The 19,330-nt window shown below is 43.9% G+C and overlaps 1 protein-coding gene across 2 annotated transcripts; it reads left to right on the forward strand.

Moving 5' to 3' along the window:
• The first annotated feature begins 1,277 nt into the window (after positions 1–1,277).
• On the forward strand, positions 1,278–18,648 carry LOC142258820 (uncharacterized). Of its 2 annotated transcripts, none has more exons than XR_012727877.1 (2): positions 1,278–1,373; positions 18,577–18,648. XR_012727877.1 is itself a non-coding variant. In XM_075331410.1 (2 exons), exon 2 carries the CDS (start codon positions 6,301–6,303, stop codon positions 7,087–7,089), a length of 789 nt encoding a protein of 262 aa, XP_075187525.1. In that variant the 5' UTR covers positions 1,278–1,373; positions 6,071–6,300; the 3' UTR covers positions 7,090–10,793. The 2 variants fall into 2 exon arrangements, 1 of the variants encoding a protein (XP_075187525.1); XM_075331410.1 differs by lacking the exon at positions 18,577–18,648 and adding an exon at positions 6,071–10,793.
• Positions 18,649–19,330: the final 682 nt, after the last annotated feature.

Below are 19,330 nucleotides of genomic sequence, written 5' to 3' on the forward strand. Positions count from 1 at the left end.
GGTGGAGGTGTGTGGAGATTCCCCATTACTGGGACAGGCGGCATTAACCCATTCAGCTCTGACACTTTCTTGGTGTTTTTCTCTCGCTGATTTCTATGAATAATGAGGTTTTTGTTGCTTTTCCTCTGATAGATACAGACACCCCAACTATGAGAGGCCGGAAGTGAGGAAACCCGTCTGCCCTCAGTCCTCGGCCCCTTTCCGCCCTCAGTCCTCGGCCCCTTTCTGCCCTCAGTCCTCGGCTCCTTTCTGCCCTCAGTCCCCGGCCCCTTTCTGCCCTCGGTCCTCGGTCCCTTTCTGCCCTCAGTCCTCGGCCCCTTTCTGCCCTCAGTCCTCGGTCCCTTTCTGCCCTCGGCCCCTTTCTGCCCTCAGTCCTCGGCCCCTTTCTGCCCCCCACAGTATAATGTTCCCCCAGAATGTTCTCATTATATGTTTCCCCTTATTCTCTCCAGTAATTGTATTATTACAGTGGATTATTTATGATGTTACATCGTCATCTTCTCCCCATTCAGGTCCCTACAATATCGGATCCTCTCAGTGGAGATCTTCTATATAAGAGAATTCTTCTGAGTGCCCCGTGAAGGATGGATATGGACAGGGACAAGATGGCGGAGAGGATATTACACCTCACCCTAGAGATCCTCTTCCGGCTTACTGGAGAGGTGAGAGATTCTGATGACGTCACATTACATCATTCTTATCTATGGGAATAACAGATGGACAGAACTGGAGAGGTGAGGACTCTGGAAATGTCTGGAGTGAGATTTATTACTGTGTCTCTCCATAACCAGGATTACACAGTAGTGAAGAAGACCTCTAGTGAGCGCTGTCAGGCCCCTGTGTCTGAGGGATGGGGAAGACCCCTGAGCCCAATCACGGGGCCTCCACCTCACCCCCCGATACATGAGGACATCAATGACCAGAAGATCCTAGAACTCACCTACAAGATGATTGAGCTGCTGACTGGAGAGGTGACACTGCTGGGAATGCTGGGACATTATACAGTAACGCTATCAAGGGATCGGGGGTGACGGTATCATTGTATGTGTCAGGTTCCTATAAGGTGTCAGGACGTCACCGTCTATTTCTCCATGGAGGAGTGGGAGTATTTAGAAGGACACAAAGATCTGTACAAGGACGTCATGATGGCGGTTCCCCAGCCCCTCACATCACCAGGTAATAGACAGGACTAAATACACACGGCCTATAATTATCTGTATGTAAGGAATGAATTCAGTCCCTGTATGTGTCTCCTCCAGTTCTATCCAGTAAGAGGACAACACCAGAGAGATGTCCCCGTCCTCTTCTCCCACAGGACTGTAAACAAGAAGACCCCGATGTTCTTCAGGATGTGTTTCCTCCAGCTCTATCCAGTAAGAGATATCTACTCATGTACTTTCTGCACTAATTTTGTGTTACATTTTTAGGTTTTCTGCTCTGGTTTTTTTTCAACTGTATTGTCTTTCCTTCTGTTTGTTTCTAGTGCCTTCTCTATGTTGTTATGAAGGCAACTTAAAGACCTGCAGAGGGTTCATGAATACCCTGTTTCCCCGAAAAAAAAACCCAAAACCCAAAATAAGCCATAGCATGATTTTATGGGATTTTTGGGGAATGCTTGAAATATGAGCCCTACTCATAAAAACCCTAGTTACAATCAGGGCCAGTGTCGGGAGGAGTCAAACTGCACAATTTCTCAAGAACTCCACTCTCTTAGGGACCCCATCAGTTGTATTCTGAGGTTGATTGTTTAAAAACCTTTAATGACTTCAAAGTCATGTGACATGATGGAACCAAAGGTCTCTTAATTGCAGGAGTCTAAACTGAATAGGACACAGGCTGGCATTAGGAAAAAGGGAGAGCAAATTGGAATTGTGCGACACTTGTAGGTTGGCCAGAAGAAGGGTGTTAAGCTACTGCTTTTGGTTACAAAGCCTAAAGGGGGCTTTACACGCTACGATATCGATAATGTTTTATCGTCGGGGTCGCGTTGTTAGTGATGCACATACGGCGTCATTAACGATATCGCAGCGTGTGACACTGACCAGCGACCTTAAGCAACCTCAAAAATGGTGAAAATCGTTCACCACGGAGAGGTCATCCCAAAACCAAAAATCGGTAATGGTTGATTATCGATGTGGTTCGTCACTCGTGCGGCAGCACACATCGCTGTGTGTGACACCGCAGGAGCGAGGAACGTTTCCTTACCTGCCGCCGGCCGCAATGCGGAAGGAAGGAGTTGGGTGGGATGTTACGTCCCGCTCATCTCTGCCCCTCCGCTTTGATTGGCCATCCGCTTAGTGACGTCGCGGTGACGTCACTGTGATGCCGAACGTCCCTCCCCCTTGAGGGAGGGATTGTTCAGCAGTCACAGCGACGACGCCGACCAGATAAGTGCGTGTAACGCTGCCGTAGCGATAATGTTCGCTGCGGCAGCGATCACACGAAATCGCACGTACGACAGGGGCGGGTGCTTTTGCGTACGATATCGCTAGCAATTGCTAGCAATATCGTAGCGTGTAAAGCCCGCTTAAGGATAGGCATTCAATTTTACAGTCCAGTCCCTATTAAATATCCGGCATCTGTCTGTAACTATTACACTGTGTGCAGAATTATTAGGCAAATGAGTATTTTGATCACATGATACTTTTGTGTAGACGTTGTCCTACTCCAAGCTGTATAGGTTGAGAGCCAACTACCAATTAAGTAAATCAGGTGATGTGCATCTCTGTAATGAGGAGGGGTGTGGTGTAATGACATCAACATCCTATATAATGTGTGCTTACTTATTCCGCAACTTCCTTTCCTAAAGGCTACTTTACACACTGCGATATCGGTCCCGATATCGCTAGTGTGGGTACCCGCCCCCATCTGTTGCGCGACACGGGCATATCGCTGCCCGTGCCGCACAACATCGCCCACAGCCGTCACACATACTTACCTGTCCGGCGACGTCGCTGTGACCGGCGAACCGCCTCCTTTCTAAGGGGGCGGTCCGTGCGGCGTCACAGCGACGTCACTGAAACGTCACTGAAACGCCACCCAATAGCAGCGGAGGGGCGGAGATGAGCGGGACGCAACATCCCGCCCACCTCCTTTCTTCCGCATAGCGGCCGGGAGGCAGGTAGGGAGAGCTTCCTCGCTCCTGCGGCGTCACACGCAGCGATGTGTGCTGCCGCAGGAACGAGGAACAATGTCGTTACTGCTGCAGTAACGAGATTTGAGAATGGACCCCCGTGTCGCCGATTAGCGATTTTGCACGTTTTTGCAACGATGCAAAATCGCTTATCGATGTCACACGCAACGGCATCGCTAATGCGGCCGGATGTGCGTCACGAATTCCGTGACCCCAACGAGTTCGCATTAGCGATATCGTAGCGTGTAAAGCCCGCTTTAGGCAAAATGGGTCAGAAAAGAGATTTGACGGGCTCTGAAATGTCCAAAATTGTGAGATGTCTTGCAGAGGGATGCAGCAGTCTTGAAATTGCCAAACTTTTGAAGCGTGATCACCGAACAATCAAGTGTTTCATGGCAAATAGCCAACAGGGTCGCAAGAAGTGTGTTGGGCAAAAAAGGCGCAAAATAACTGCCCATGAATTGAGGGAACTCGAGCATGAAGCTGCCATGATGCCATTTGCCACCAGTTTGGCCATATTTCAGAGCTGCAGCGTTACTGGAGTATCAAGAGGCACAAGGTGTGCCATACTCAGGGACATGGCCAAGGTAAGGAATGCTGAAAAACGACTACTTTTGAACAAGAAACATAAGATAAAATGTCAAGACTGGGAAATATCTTCAGACTGATTTTTCAAAGGTTTTATGGACTGATGAAATGAGAGTGAGTCTTGATGGGCCAGAGGCTGGATAAGTAAAGGGGAGAGAGCTCCACTCAGATGCCAGCAAGGTGGAGGTGGGGTACTGGTATGGGCTGGTATCATCAAAGATGAACTTGTGGGACCTTTTTGGGTTGAGGATGGAGTGAAGTTCAACTCCCAGACCTACTGCCAGTTTCTGGAAGACAACTTCTTCAAGCAGAGGTACAGGATTAAGTCGGTATCTTTTCAAGAAAAACATGATTTTCATGCAGTACAATGCTCCATCACATGCATCAAACTACTCCACGGCGTGGCTGGCCAGTAAAGGTCTAAAAGATGAAAAAATAATAACATGACCACCTTGTTCACCTGATCTGAACCCCATAGAGAACCTGTGGTCCCTCATAAAATGTGAGATCTACAGGGAGGGAAAACGGTTCACCTCTCAGAACAGTGTCTGGTGGCTGTGGTGACTGCTGCACGCACTGTTGATCGAAAACAGATCAAGCAACTGACAGAATCTATGGATGGTAGGCTGTTGAGTGTCATCATAAGAAAGGTGGCTAAATTGGTCACTAATTTTTTGGGGTTTTGTTTTTGCATGTCAAAAATGTTTATTTCTAAATTTTGTGCAGTTATATTATTTGTTATTGGTTTACCTTGTGAAAATAAACACGTGAGATGGGAATATATTTGGTTTTTATTAAGTTGCCTAATAATTCTGCACAGTAATAGTTACCTACACAAACAGATATCCTCCTAAGATAGCCAAATCTAAAAAAAAACACTCCAACTTCCAAAAACTTTAAGCTTTCATATTTGAGTCTTTTGAGTTGATTGAAAACATAGTTGTTGATCAATAATAAAAAACCTCTAAAATACAATTTGACTAATAATTCTGCACACGGTGTATATTAGTCTTCGAAAAAAATCTGTTTAAATTGTCTATGCTGTGGATCAATGTTACAAGGAGATTTTTGCAGGTTTTGCCAACTGTCATGGTGGTGTCAGGATCTGTGGAAATTATAGATTCTAGTACTCTACATGTTAACTTCTCTGAAGTCCATGAGCAGTGTAGGGAGACACAGGCGTTGAACCACATGTTTGGGCAATCTAGCAAGAGTTATTCTCTGGTAGGCTTCTTGTTAATGTCTTTGATCACATGCTGTAGAGGAGAAAGTATCATTTGCTCCCCTTCTATATATGCTGGCTAGGCTGTTTCATTAATGCCAGCTATAATTTACCTATACTGGTCTGGTTAGGTGTTGTGATCCAGACTTACAGATAGTTGTTGTGCATTATTGCTGTGAGCTGTTGTTGTTCTCTTTTTATCGCTGCCTTCCTGCTCTTGCTTTTCTCTTTAGTCTCTCACTGTTTATTTCTGTGAGTTTGCAATATGTCATGTCTGTCCTAATCTGTGTTTCCCATCTGTCTTAATCTGTGTTTCCATCATACTACTGCCCCTTCTCTCCCGAGGGGGATAACAGATTTGATCTGGTCAGGAGAATAGTAAGGTATGGGACTCTGGCGTCTCCATTTTCAGAGGTAATCCACAGGTTAGGAATAGCTTAGGGTCCCCTAGGGTGAGGGACAGTATAGGAGCCCCCTATCCCTCATTATCCTGCAATCACATTGTGACAATCAATCAGATTATTTACTGTAGCACATTACAGAGAACTTAACAAAGATGTAACTCTTAAGGCTGCTTTACACACAACGACATCGCTAGCGATCTCGTTAGCGATGTGACACACCCAGAATGTTGTTACGATTTGCCGAGATCGCACATAGGTCGTTTAGTAGCGGTCACACGTACACATCTCACAAACAACGCTACATCGTTCAGAAATATATTGTTTGACCAAGGCGGTCATGTGGATGTTATTCGTCATTGGCAGGGTGTCAAACGTTGCAATATGTCTACTGCGTTCCAAACGACAAACAATATTTTGAAACTGAACGATGTGTCAACGATCAACGATTTTTTTTACCCTATTTACAATCTTTCGGAGTCGCACGTAGGTGTCACACGCAACGACGTCGCTAACAATGACGAAAGTGCGTCACGAAAACTGTAACCCCGACGACATATCGTCAGATAAATCAAAGCGTGTAAATTGGCCTTAAGATGTCGAAATTGGACAACACAATCAGAATACATTTTTTCCTAATTTAATTTATGAGGTTCTGGTTTAAAAAAGTAAATGTACTTTCAAGATAATATCTTTAAAAAATAATAATATTGTGTTTATTTTTAGCCGATGACTGTATTGGGAGTTCAGATGGAAATCTTATATCTTCAGAATTTATAACAGATGCTGAAAGTATCACACGTGATGCATATGAAGAGCATGCTGTTGTCCCAGATATACCTCCAGTCCTTCCTAGGAAAGCTCTATCATCTGATGTTTTCAAACAAGTTCAAAATTCCGATTTATCACAGAATTGTCAGCAAAAGAAAACTTACGGAAGGGATGTGGAACATGAAATGGCTCATACAAAGGAAAAACCATTTTCATGTTCAAAATGTGGGAAATGTTTTACCAAGAAATCACATCTTGTTAACCTTCAAAAAGTTCAGACCCATGAAAATCCGTTTTCATCTCCTCAATGTGAGAAATGTTTTGCTCGAAAATCAAACCTTATTGATTATCAAAAATATCAGACTGGGAAGAAGCTATTTTCATGTTCAGAGTGTGGGAATTGTTTTAATTGGAAATCAGAACTTGTCCGGCATCAAAGATTTCACACAGGGGAGAAGCCATTTTCATGTTCAGAATGTGGGAAATGTTTCAACCAGAAATCAGATCTTGTTAGGCATCAAAGATCTCACACAGGAGAGAAGCTATTTTCATGTTCAGAGTGTGGGAAAGATTTTAGTCAGAAATCAAACCTTGTTTTGCATCAGAAAATTCACACACGTGAAAAGCCATTTTCATGTTCAGAGTGTGGGAAATGTTTCAACCAGAAATCAAATCTTGTTATGCATCAAAGATCTCACACAGGTGAGAAACCATTTTCATGTTCAGAGTGTGGGAAAGGTTTTAGTCAGAAATCAGACCTTGTTAGACATCAGAAAATTCACACACGGGAGAAGCCATTTTCATGTTCAGAGAGTGGGAAATGTTTCAACCAGAAATCAGATCTTGTTGTGCATCAAAGATCTCACACAGGTGAGAAACCATTTTCATGTTCAGAGTGTGGGAAAGGTTTTAGTCGGAAATCAGACCTTGATAGACATCAGAAAATTCACACACGGGAGAAGTCATTTTCATGATCAGAGTGTGGGAAATGTTTCAACCAGAAATCAAATGTTGTTAGGCATCAAAGATCTCACACAGGGGAGAAGCCATTTTCATGTTCAGACTGTTGGAAATGTTTTATTTGGAAATCAGAACTTGTTATGCATCAAAGATCTCACACAGGAGAGAAACCATTTTCATGTTTAGAGTGTGGGAAATGTTTTATTCGGAAATCAGAATTTGTTGGGCATCAAAGATTTCACACCGGGGACAAGCCATTTTCATGTTCAGAATGTGGGAAAGGTTTTAGCCAGAAATCAAACCTTGTTTCGCATCAGAAAATTCACACACGGGAGAAGCCATTTTCATGTTCAGAGTGTGGGAAATGTTTTATTCGGAAATCAGAACTTGTTGGGCATCAAAGATTTCACACACGGGACAAGCCATTTTCATGTTCAGAGTGTGGAAAATGTTTTATTCAGAAACCAGACCTTGTTAGACATCACAAAATTCACATAGGGGAGAAGCCTGTGTGAAAAGGCTCCACCGTGAGTGGTTCTAACCACACAAGGGGTTTCACCAACAGTAGATATAAGATATAGGTTTCAGCAATTCAGTAGCATTAGATCACATTCTGCTGATCCTAGTGTGTCTTCTCCATTGCTAGCCAGTGTTGGAGACAATAGTTCACAAAACATTGTCCAAGCGACCCCTCCTGTATGGACCACTACCCCCCTACAGTCCTTGAGAAATACTCATCTCTTCCTTCTTCTATTGAGGTTATTAAAGTACACATTTCTTCTATTGCTCTTATAACTACTAGAACAACACTTATGGGGGCAAATACTCTGTCCTTGGATGTTAATAAGGTTTTTGATACCAATACAGACAAATTGAACACTGATACACAACAGTATTTGGCTATCATTCAGACGCAAGTTGATAAATTGAGGAAAGAGAGATCTGTGGTTTCTTTGATGGCAGCTAATTCCTTTAAGGAGATTGGAATAGTTGACTCTGTATCTAAAAGTACTTTCACACATAACGAGATCGCAGCTGAGTCACGGTTTCCGTGACGCATTAGCAATCCCGTTAGCAATCTTGTTATGTGTGACACCTACCAGCGATCAGGCCCCTGCTGTGAGATCTCTAGTCGTTGCAGAATGGTCCAGGCCATTTTCTTCAAAGGCGATGTCCTGCTGGGCAGGACACATCGCTGTGTTTGACATTGTGTGACAGGGTCACAGTGACTGCTGAGATCGTTATACAGGTCGCTACTGCGACCTGTATTGTTCCTCATCGTTGGTAAGATCTGACTGTGTGACATCTCACCTGCGACCTCCCAGTGACTTACCTGCGATCCCTATCAGGTTGCATCGTTTTCGGGATCGCTGGGAAGTCGTTGTGTGTGACTGGGCCTTAACCCTCTGGCATCTGATACATATACTAACCCTCTAGTATCTAATACATGTAACAATACTTCATTTGATTTGCTTGATCTCACCATTCATGATAATATATAGGATTTTACTGCAACCCCTGGTTCATCCTCTACACTACCTGATCATAATAAACTTATCACTATTGATAATTCCACTAATGCTGCAGCTTTGGTGCTTTTTTTACCCAAGGTCATCCCCAGTCAGAACAATGTGATAACCAATTATCTAACTCCAAAGTCGGTAAAAAGAGAAAAAGCGTTACAGAGGGACCAGAACTGGAGCCAAAACAAAGCAAAAAAAGGGAAAAAAGTTTATCTGCTGGATGCTTAAATAAGACAAATAATATATTTCATCTTTCAGATTATACACCTACTACTACTGAAATTTCTTTACTTAATAAGGGCTTTTCTTTTTGTCCCACTTTTAATATAAAGGAACTTGATTTATTTACCGATCTACAGCTATTTATTAGAAAATTGACTGTGCAGAGACACTACACCATTATGGCAGGTAGGGCGACATCCAATAGTGCACTTTTAGGTGATTCGGTCACTGATCAATTCTTACACACTGACCTTAGATGGACCTCTAATTTTTATCCAACGGAAAGTAAAGGACACAATTTACACACATTCTGTGAAATGGTGCTTCAGGATTTCAACCTGTTAAAAAGCCAATGCGGAAATATTCCTTATAACTTATCCAGATCTGAAAAGAGGGCATTAAACTCTAATAGGGAATAATGATATCATCAGACCAGCGAATAAAAGGGGGGATGTCCTACAGAATAAATCAGACTAAATAGCAGAGGCTTTCAGAATCCTATCCGATCCCATGAATTACCGGCGGGCGACACAAAAGGATTATCAACTAGCTGTTTTAGAATATAACAACATTATTAAATGAGCCATTGCCTCTAATATTTTAAACAAGACAGAGAAAAATTCCTCACGTTAGTTAACCCTGCTATGGCACATTTCTACCATCTGCCAACAATACACAAAAATTTATCCAAACCCTCGGGTCGTCCGATAATCTCAGGTATCGGTTCCTTAACATCCAATTTAGCGTCATAAATCGACTTTATAATGCAACCCCATGTTAATAGAATGGACAGCTATCTAAGGGATTCTACCCAACTTATAGGTTTGGTTAATGACATTCCATGGAAAGATTCTTTTGTTTTCATCTCTCTGGATGTCTCTGTTCTCTATTCTAATATTCCCCACAATTTGGGTTTATTATGTTTTGATTTTTTTCTGGAAACGGATGACAGGATTCCTCCAATACAGAAACAGTTTATTTTGCAAGGCATGTCATTCATTCTACATAATAATTACTTCACATTCAAGGATAACATGTACCAACAGACATAACATGTATCAACAGACACTTAGGACCGCAATGGGCTTGAAGGTGGCACCTACTTGTGCAAATTTGTTTATGGCCACCTTCGAGGCCATTTTTATCTATAACAATGATTTATAAGGTCACATTGTGCTATATAAATGGTACATTGATGACCTTTTTTATTATTTGGGACTACTCTGCCAATAATATCGATATTTTCATGTCTGCAATAGATAACAATTGGGGCCTAAAATTGTCACCAATTGTGATACCAATGTGATATGACTGAAGAATGAGTGTGATTTAGATAGGGATCATAATCAAAAGATAGTCATCCAAGATATTATTTGATCCATCAATTATTCAGTATCAAAGAGAGATGTCCTCTGGCTGACCCATTTTTACCATGATGAAGAATACGTGTCAAACAGATCTTAAGCATAACCACGATTATCAGGAAGTAACATCTACAGTTCCACAGTTAGGAAATTCGTGGTTAGTTGACAACAGGTGCAAGGAAACCGGCATGTAAAATTCACGGCTCCTTGCAATATCTCCAGGAAACTGTGGTCGGCCAGTTGTCAACTGGCTAAATGTGCAGGAAATGTGCAGGAAGCTACTGGTGCCCACAGCAGCTTGTGGTCAAGTTACATGAACATGACTCAGCTGTCACATGCTGGTCACAATTGCAATACTGCATTTGCACACGACTACAAATTTTCCTATAAAAAGACAGGACTCGCTTAATGATTAGGGACATTTCCAGGACGCTTAAGTGGACGCACTGTTCCTGTGATGCAATTGCCATGTTGTTTCCTTATCACTAATCGAGTCCCTCCGATGAGAAAGGATTGCTACAACATAAACGGTAATGTTGATGCATATTTCTGTTATTGTATAAGATTCTATGATTATAAAGTAGTTCTAATGCCTATGTACCATTGACTATTCATGTGCTATTAAAATAAATAGTATCTTGCTATAAAGAATCTTACTATTCATGCCTGATTAGGATATCAGTGAGCGCTTCGTAAGTACAAGCTTTCAGCCCCCTTTTTAGGAGAATTTAGCAAGACACCAATCTTGAGCAATACTAGTGTAGACTTCCTCGATCTCACCATTTTCCACGATGGGAATTGCATTCTGACCAAAACGTTTTTTAAAAAGGTCAATGTAAACAGTTATGTTCACTATAATATTGGGCACTACTATAAATGGATGCGCAACATACCATCCAATCAGTTTAAGCGAATAAGAAAAAATTGTACCCTGCACACTGATTTTGTGAAACAGTCCAAGATCCATTCTGAGAGATTTTTGGACAAGCAATATCCCAAAATGCTAATCAAAGCTTTTGTTGATTCTAGCAAATTGAAGCAGGGGGCTTTAATTACATACAAAACAAAACTGTCTGATTGTGATTATTCCCACAGTAACAATTTTGTCACTACTTATTGTTCTGACAGCATAAAAATAAGGAACATTTTACAAAAACACTGGGCCATTTGGACTAATGACCCAATATTGGGTAAAATGCTTCCCAGGTTTCCTGCACTTACGTTTAGAAGAGCACCAACACTTCGCAATCTTTTGGCCCCCAGCAGGTTAAAGGTTGGGGGTGACAGTAGTGGACCGGTTATTAGAACAGGGGGTTCATACAAATGAATGACACCTCCAGGGGCGTACATAGAAATCATGGGGCCCCATAGCAAAAGTCTGAATGGGGCCCCCCCATTAAAAAAAATACAATAAAATATTAACATAATAAACAGCATATATGTTGCTGGGGGGGAACATACAAGTTACTAGGGGCCAGTGGTGGGCATACAAGTTATTGGGGACATATATACACATTATGAATTAATCTTTATCCTAGCCAGGCTACACATCTACCAGTCCAGTAAATAGACTATAACTGGGCGCGGCTCCGTCTGCAGAGCACCAGTCTGGGCCGTGCTGTGTGCCTGTCCTGTTTTGTGACTGTGTGTGACGCCTGATGCTCATAAAGCACCACAGCGCCTGACACTCACAGAGCACCACAGCGCCTGACACTCGCAGAGCACCACAGCACCTGACACTCGCAGAGCACCACAGCGTCTGACACTCGCAGAGCACCACAGCGCCTGACACTCACAGAGCACCACAGCCCCTGACACTAGCAGAGCACCGCAGGGCCTGACACTCGCAGAGCACCGCAGGGCCTGACACTCGCAGAGCACCGCAGGGCCTGACACTCGCAGAGCACCGCAGGGCCTGACACTCGCAGAGCACCACAGCATCTGACACTCGCAGAGCACCACAGCGCCTGACACTCGCAGAGCACCACAGCGCCTGACACTTGCAGGCACCACAGCACCTGACACTCGCAGAGCACCACAGCACCTGACACTCGCAGAGCACCACAGCTCCTGACACTCGCAGAGCACCGCAGGGCCTGACACTCGCAGAGCACCACAGCACCTGACACTCGCAGAGCACCAAAGCCCCTGACATCGCAGAGCACCGCAGGGCCTGACACTCGCAGAGCACCGCAGGGCCTGACACTCGCAGAGCACCGCAGGGCCTGACACTCGCAGAGCACCGCAGGGCCTGACGCTCGCAGAGCACCGCAGCGCCTGACGCTCACAGAGCACCGCAGGGCCTGACGCTCGCTGAGCACCGCAGGGTCTGACGCTTGCTGAGCACCGCAGGGCCTGACGCTCGCTGAGCACCGCATAATACTACTATACATTGCAAAATAATGCTGCCACACCATGACCAAATATCACCACATTGAGTCTGAATATAACCACCATTCTGTTACTGAGCAAAGCCCACTGCACCAAGACCTGTGGGTTCACACCACAAATCCCCAGGAATAATACACACAGTGATGTCACAGTACAGAAATAATATACAATGGAACCTTGGTTTACGAGAACAATTCGTTCTGGGACTGTGCTTTTAAACCAAATTACTCGTTCAGCAAAGCAATATTTCCCACAGGAAATCATTGCAATGCAGACAATTCCTTCCATAACTTGTTCAATGTCCCATCCTGGTCGCCTATTATGCCATTCCACACACGTACAAACACACACATATTATTCTCACCTTACCTTCCATTCCATCACCGGCCTCCTGGTTCTTTCAGTTCACGGGTACAGGCTGTGTATCGGGTAACCATTGCGATCGATGCCGGATCTTCCGCTGCCAGAGTGCTGACGTCAAAGGCATGAGCCACTTGCCTCTGATTGGCCAGCGCGCTGCCTTTGAGAAGCGGCTGACAGCGGAAGTTTCTCCATCGTCACGATGGTTACCCGATACACATCTTGTACCGGCGAACTACAAGATTCATGAGACCGGCGATAGAATGGAAGGTAAGGAGAGCATAATGTGTGTGTGTGTGTGCGCGTGTGTTTGTGCATGTTTGTGCGGACTGCAAGAGCGGGTCAGAGCGTGGTTAAAGTACAGAACTAGAAGTGTGTGTGGTGAGTATTTGCTCGAATAGCAAAGCTTGTTCTTAAACTGCGTTACAAATTTACAGCAAGCTTTGCTCGTATAGCGAAATACTCGCACACCAAGTTACTCGTAAACCGAGGTTCTACTGTATATACAAAAAAGGGGTGCACACCCAGACAAAAATCAATAAAACATGATCACAATATGACCAAAACAGAAGAAGAAAAATGCTCACACATAATGGATGCCACAGCAGAAAATGGAAATGCTAGATATAAATATAACAATCTTTATTAAATCCAAAAGGACAGTAAAAACACATAATAAAATTATTTAAAGGGAATCTGTCACCAAATTTGGGGCCTATAAGCTGCAGCCACCACCAGTAGGCTCTTATATACAGCATTCTAACATGCTTCATATAAAAGAGCCCAGGCCGCTGTGTAGAACATAAAAATCACTTTATATTACCTACCACTCGCCTAAGGGGTTGGTGCGGTGCAGATCGGTCGGACGGGTGTCTCCGTTCTCTGGTACCTTGTCTTTCGGCCATCTTTGTCCTCCTTCTTCTAAAGCCTGGGTGCATGACACGTCCTACATCTTCCACACTAGCTGGCACTGAGGCCTTGCGCAAGACCTCAATGCCGGCTATTGTGGATGACGTAGGATGCGTCATGCACCCAGGCTTCAGAAGAAGGACAAAGATGGCCGAAACAGGAGGCGCTGGTACCCGAGTACAGAGACACCCGTCCGACCGATCTGCACCGCACCGACCCCTTAGGTGAGTATTATAAAGTCATTTTTATGTTCTACACAGCGACATGGGCTCTTATATACAGCATGTTAGAATGCTGTGTATATAAGAGCTCACTGGTGGTGGCCGCAGCTTATAGGCCCCAAATCTGGTGACAGGTTCCCTTTAAAAAGCATGAACAAATCCCAAATGACAACATCCGCAAAAGTGTGATAACCTACTGTAATGCAATACCCATATACAGTTAATGCGCATAATAATTCAAAACATGGAATAAGTATGTGCAGTGCCACACAGCTAGCACAGAGACATACAGTGCGTATAACTAAATTCAACTTATTCTGTACTAAACCAGATATGGGCACTGCAGAAGGATTAGTATAGAAGAGAAGACTGTCAGATAGCCCTGAATATGCTGTGCAACAGCGCATGAAGCAAACCCAGTATATCAGATAAGGCACTTATAATAACCCACTCTTATAATAGGCCCATAAACAATAATGCACAATAACAATACATAGATTAAATATGCGTCGTGCTACACAGCCAGCACAGAGTCATACGTATTGCTTAATTACAGGCTATTATAGCTCACTGCTAACATGTCAGGGCATCCATATGATCCAATCTAATAACGAAAAAAGTAATACATAGGATCCTATACTCAGTATGATGATCCACTGACCCAGGAACTATCAATCCCTGTACAGATATAGATATGGGGCGAGTGTGTTGTAGCTGTTCTGTTTTGTCACAAGTCAGCTTATGGGATCACCAGTGAGGTCCTCTGAATTAGGCCTCTTCAGACCTAATCAAGATCGAGCGCTCGGAGAAAAAGACCTGCATTCATGTGAGCATGATCAATTTTCTGTTTATTTAGCCAAGTTACAGTTTATTTATAACATTTACAGATCAGTGTGATATTGCAAAAAAGGCTTCTAGCTGGACTTTACAAGTTGCTCATATGACCTTTTCTTTTAGCAAAACAAAAATGTAGAGTCATGCATATGAGATAAGAAGAAGATAAGAAGAACATTGAGAGACAATAATAATCCTTGAGCCTGTCTCTTATTCCGTAGGCTCCATGACTATGAACTACCATCAGATATACTTACTAATAACAATAAAATATCTTTAATGAAGAAATAGAGAAACTATTAACCCTTCTATATCAAGTGCAAAAATACGCCAAAAAGAACAGAAATATACATGTGCCAGGCTAAGAGAAGGGGGTAGAGGACTGGGATAAATTATCTGTGCAGTAAAGCATAAAGCAGGCCTGATGAGCCTGATATAGGTGCTGTAAACGACTATTAGAGTAAAAGGGAAACGTCAGCAAGTAAATGCTCTGTGCAACAGAGCATGAAGAAGAGCCAATATACCAGCGCTGTGCAACAGAGCATGAAGCAAAGCCAATATACCAGCACTGTGCAACAGAGCATGAAGCAGAGTCAATATACCAGATGTGGTGCTGCAGAGGGGGTATCAGAGTAGGAGGGAAGCCCCACGCTTATTGTAGTGATACATTGGGGTTCCCTTCTACTCTAATACCCCCTATGCAGCACCACATCTGGTACATTGGTTCTGCTTCATGTTCTGCGCACAGCGCTGCACAGAGCATTTACTTTGCGCTTGTGGATGGTACACCTTGTACACCATGTACCTTTTAGTACAGATATTACACATAGGGATGGCACAGCACAGGGCAGTTTCTGTAGTGTTAGGCTGCTTTCACACCTCCGGTTTTAGCAGAGGCGGCCAATCCGGCTCTAAAACCTATGCAACGGATGCGGCGACAAAACCGCATCCTTTGCATAAGTTTTTGACATGCGGCCCGTCCGTTTTTTGCCACTTGCGGCAGGCTACTGAGCATGTGCAGTGGAAAAAACCGCATGCGGCGTCCATAGGCATGCATTGCCAATCAAGCCGCATCGGCCAAATACGGCGCGATGCGGTTTTTTTTTGCTGGGCAAAAAAATATGCCAGGCAACGTTCCATCCGGCCGCCGCATCGGCTAAATCTGCCGCATGCGTCAAAAACCGGATGGAACGCAAGCCCATGCGGCACAATACGGCACTAATGTAAGTCTATGCAAAAAAACCGCAACCGGCGGCAAAAAAAAAACGGTTGCGGTTTTTCTGCAAAGCACCAGATTGTGCCGCACAGGAAAATACGGAGGTGTGAAAGCAGCCTAAGGCAGACATTTGTACATTATTATACTCACCTGCTCCAGTGCTGGGAGAGATGATGTCAGTGGCTTCTGCCTCTACTTCCTGTGGCTCCTCCTGGCTGTGCTGTTCTGATCCTGTCATCTGCTTTTTCTCTCTGGTGCTTCTGTTCTCAGCTTTTTCTTGTTTGCTTAGCTCTGCTTATTCTGCTCTGTTGTCTCTCCTTGCTCTGCTTTTATTCTGCTCTGTTATCTGCTTGTCAGATCTGTGCTTATTCTGCTCTGTTGTCTCTCCTTGCTCTGCTTTTATTCTGCTCTGTTATCTTCTTGTCAGGTATGTGCTTATTCTGCTCTGTTGTCTCTCCTTGCTCTGCTTTTATTCTGCTCTGTTATCTTCTTGTCAGGTCTGTGCTTATTCTGCTCTGTGGTCTCTCCTTGCTCTGCTTTGATTCTGCTCTGTTATCTTCTTGTCAGGTCTGTGCTTATTCTGCTCTGTTGTCTCTCCTTGCTCTGCTTTTATTCTGCTCTGTTATCTTCTTGTCAGGTCTGTGCTTATTCTGCTCTGTGGTCTCTCCTTGCTCTGCTTTTATTCTGCTCTGTTATCTTCTTGTCAGGTTTGTGCTTATTCTGCTCTGTTGTCTCTCCTTGCTCTGCTTTGATTCTGCTCTGTTATCTTCTTGTCAGGTCTGTGCTTATTCTGCTCTGTTGTCTCTCCTTGCTCTGCTTTGATTCTGCTCTGTTATCATCTTGTCAGGTCTGTGCTTATTCTGCTCTGTTGTCTCTCCTTGCTCTGCTTTTATTCTGCTCTGTTATTTTCTTGTCAGGTCTGTGTTTATTCTGCTCTGTTGTCTCTCCTTGCTCTGCTTTTATTCTGCTCTGTTATCTTCTTGTCAGGTCTGTGCTTATTCTGCTCTGTTGTCTCTCCTTGCTCTGCTTTTATTCTGCTCTGCTATCTTCTTGTCAGGTCTGTGCTTATTCTGCTCTGTTGTCCCTCCTTGCTCTGCTTTTATTCTGCTCTGTTGTCTTCTTGTCAGGTTTGTGCTTATTCTGCTCTGTTGTCTCTCCTTGCTCTGCTTTTATTCTGCTCTGCTATCTTCTTGTCAGGTCTGTGCTTATTCTGCTCTGTTGTCCCTCCTTGCTCTGCTTTTATTCTGCTCTGTTGTCTTCTTGTCAGGTTTGTGCTTATTCTGCTCTGTTGTCTCTCCTTGCTCTGCTTTTATTCTGCTCTGCTATCTTCTTGTCAGGTCTGTGTTTATTCTGCTGTGTTGTCCCTCCTTGCTCTGCTTTTATTCTGCTCTGTTGTCTTCTTGTCAGGTCTGTGCTTATTCTGCTCTGTTGTCTCTCCTTGCTCTGCTTTTATTCTGCTCTGTTATCTTCTTGTCAGGTCTCAGCTTCTTCTGTTCTGTCGTCTTCTTACCAGGTCTGTGCTGATTCTCCGGCACTGTTTAGCTTTCATTTTCATTTTTCCCGGCGGCTGTGCTGAACAAGCTCCACCCCTCTCCTGATTGGCTGTTCTCCTCCTGGCTGCTCTCACAGTTATCTGACTGATAGAAGACGCTGCCTGGCCACTCCCCCCTCTACAGCAGGGGTCGCGCTGTGCAGTGTGGGTGAGTCTGCTCCTCTGTTGGTTCCTGCAGCTATTCACATAGTGCGGGCCCCCCCACCCCCTAAATCAGCTGCTTGGTCACGGCCCGGGGCAGCCACCCATGCTCGCAATGATTGAAAGTAAAAGTGCACACACCGTGGGAAGCCGCTCCGGGCCCCTTTAGGTCACGGGCCCCGTAGCAGCCGCGTGGTCTGCCTCTATGGACGGTACGCCACTTGCTATTGGATACCATATGGTGGCTCAGTGGTTAGCACTGCAGCCTTGCAGCGCTGGGGTCCTGGGTTCGAATCCCACCAAGGACAACATCTGCAAGGAGTTTATATGTTCTCCCCGTGTTTGCGCGGGTTTTCTCTGGGTTCTCCGATTTCCTCCCACACTCCAAAAACATACTGATAGGGAATTTAGATTGTGAGCCCCAATGGGGACAGTGTTCCTGATGTATGTAAAGCGATGCGGAATATGTTAGCGCTATATAAAAATAAAGATTTTTTTATTTTTTTTATTTTTATATATCCTAGGGGTCTCAATGAGACTATTAGCTTTGGATCATTTCTACATTCCAACCAATGAGGTGTCCTGGTCTTATATCTTAATCTTGTTATCTGTGGAACTAGACCTATTATCCTGACCACTATCTTTTAACATGGTGCTTTTATTATTTTTATCTGTATTCTAATATTTTTTCTTATAAACTGTCATTATGACCATGGGGCGACTTGGTATGGTCTTCTTTGATTTTAACTTTTCTATTTCTTATTGTAGTTTACCTTTTTCCAATCATTGACCGGATTTTAGAGCGGTTGCCGGGTTTCTTTCCATCTGGAGTTGAGTGGATGTCTATCGTTCAGCACAAGAGGACCTATATTGAAGATCTTGTTTATCAAAAGACTTTCCTGCAATATCTGTATATATACCTTTTTTATTGTGCAATATAATATACAGTCAGGGCCAGAAATATTTGGACAGTGACACAAGTTTTGTTATTTTAGCTGTTTACAAAAACATGTTCAGAAATACAATTATATATATAATATGGGCTGAAAGTGCACACTCCCAGCTGCAATATGAGAGTTTTCACATCCAAATCGGAGAAAGGGTTTAGGAATCATAGCTCTGTAATGCATAGCCTCCTCTTTTTCAAGGGACCAAAAGTAATTGGACAAGGGACTCTAAGGGCTGCAATTAACTCTGAAGGCGTCTCCCTCGTTAACCTGTAATCAATTAAGTAGTTAAAAGGTCTGGGGTTGATTGCATGTGTGTGGTTTTGCATTTGGAAGCTGTTGCTGTGACCAGACAACATGCGGTCTAAGGAACTCTCAATTGAGGTGAAGCAGAACATCCTGAGGTTGAAAAAAAAGAAAAAATCCATCAGAGAGATAGCAGACATGCTTGGAGTAGCAAAATCAACAGTCGGGTACATTCTGAAAAAAAAAGGAATTGACTGGTGAGCTTGGGAACTCAAAAAGGCCTGGGCGTCCACGGATGACAACAGTGGTGGATGATCGCCGCATACTTC

The sequence above is a fragment of the Anomaloglossus baeobatrachus genome, assembly GCF_048569485.1.
Source record: "Anomaloglossus baeobatrachus isolate aAnoBae1 chromosome 5 unlocalized genomic scaffold, aAnoBae1.hap1 SUPER_5_unloc_12, whole genome shotgun sequence".
Classification (NCBI taxonomy): Eukaryota; Metazoa; Chordata; class Amphibia; order Anura; family Aromobatidae; genus Anomaloglossus; species Anomaloglossus baeobatrachus.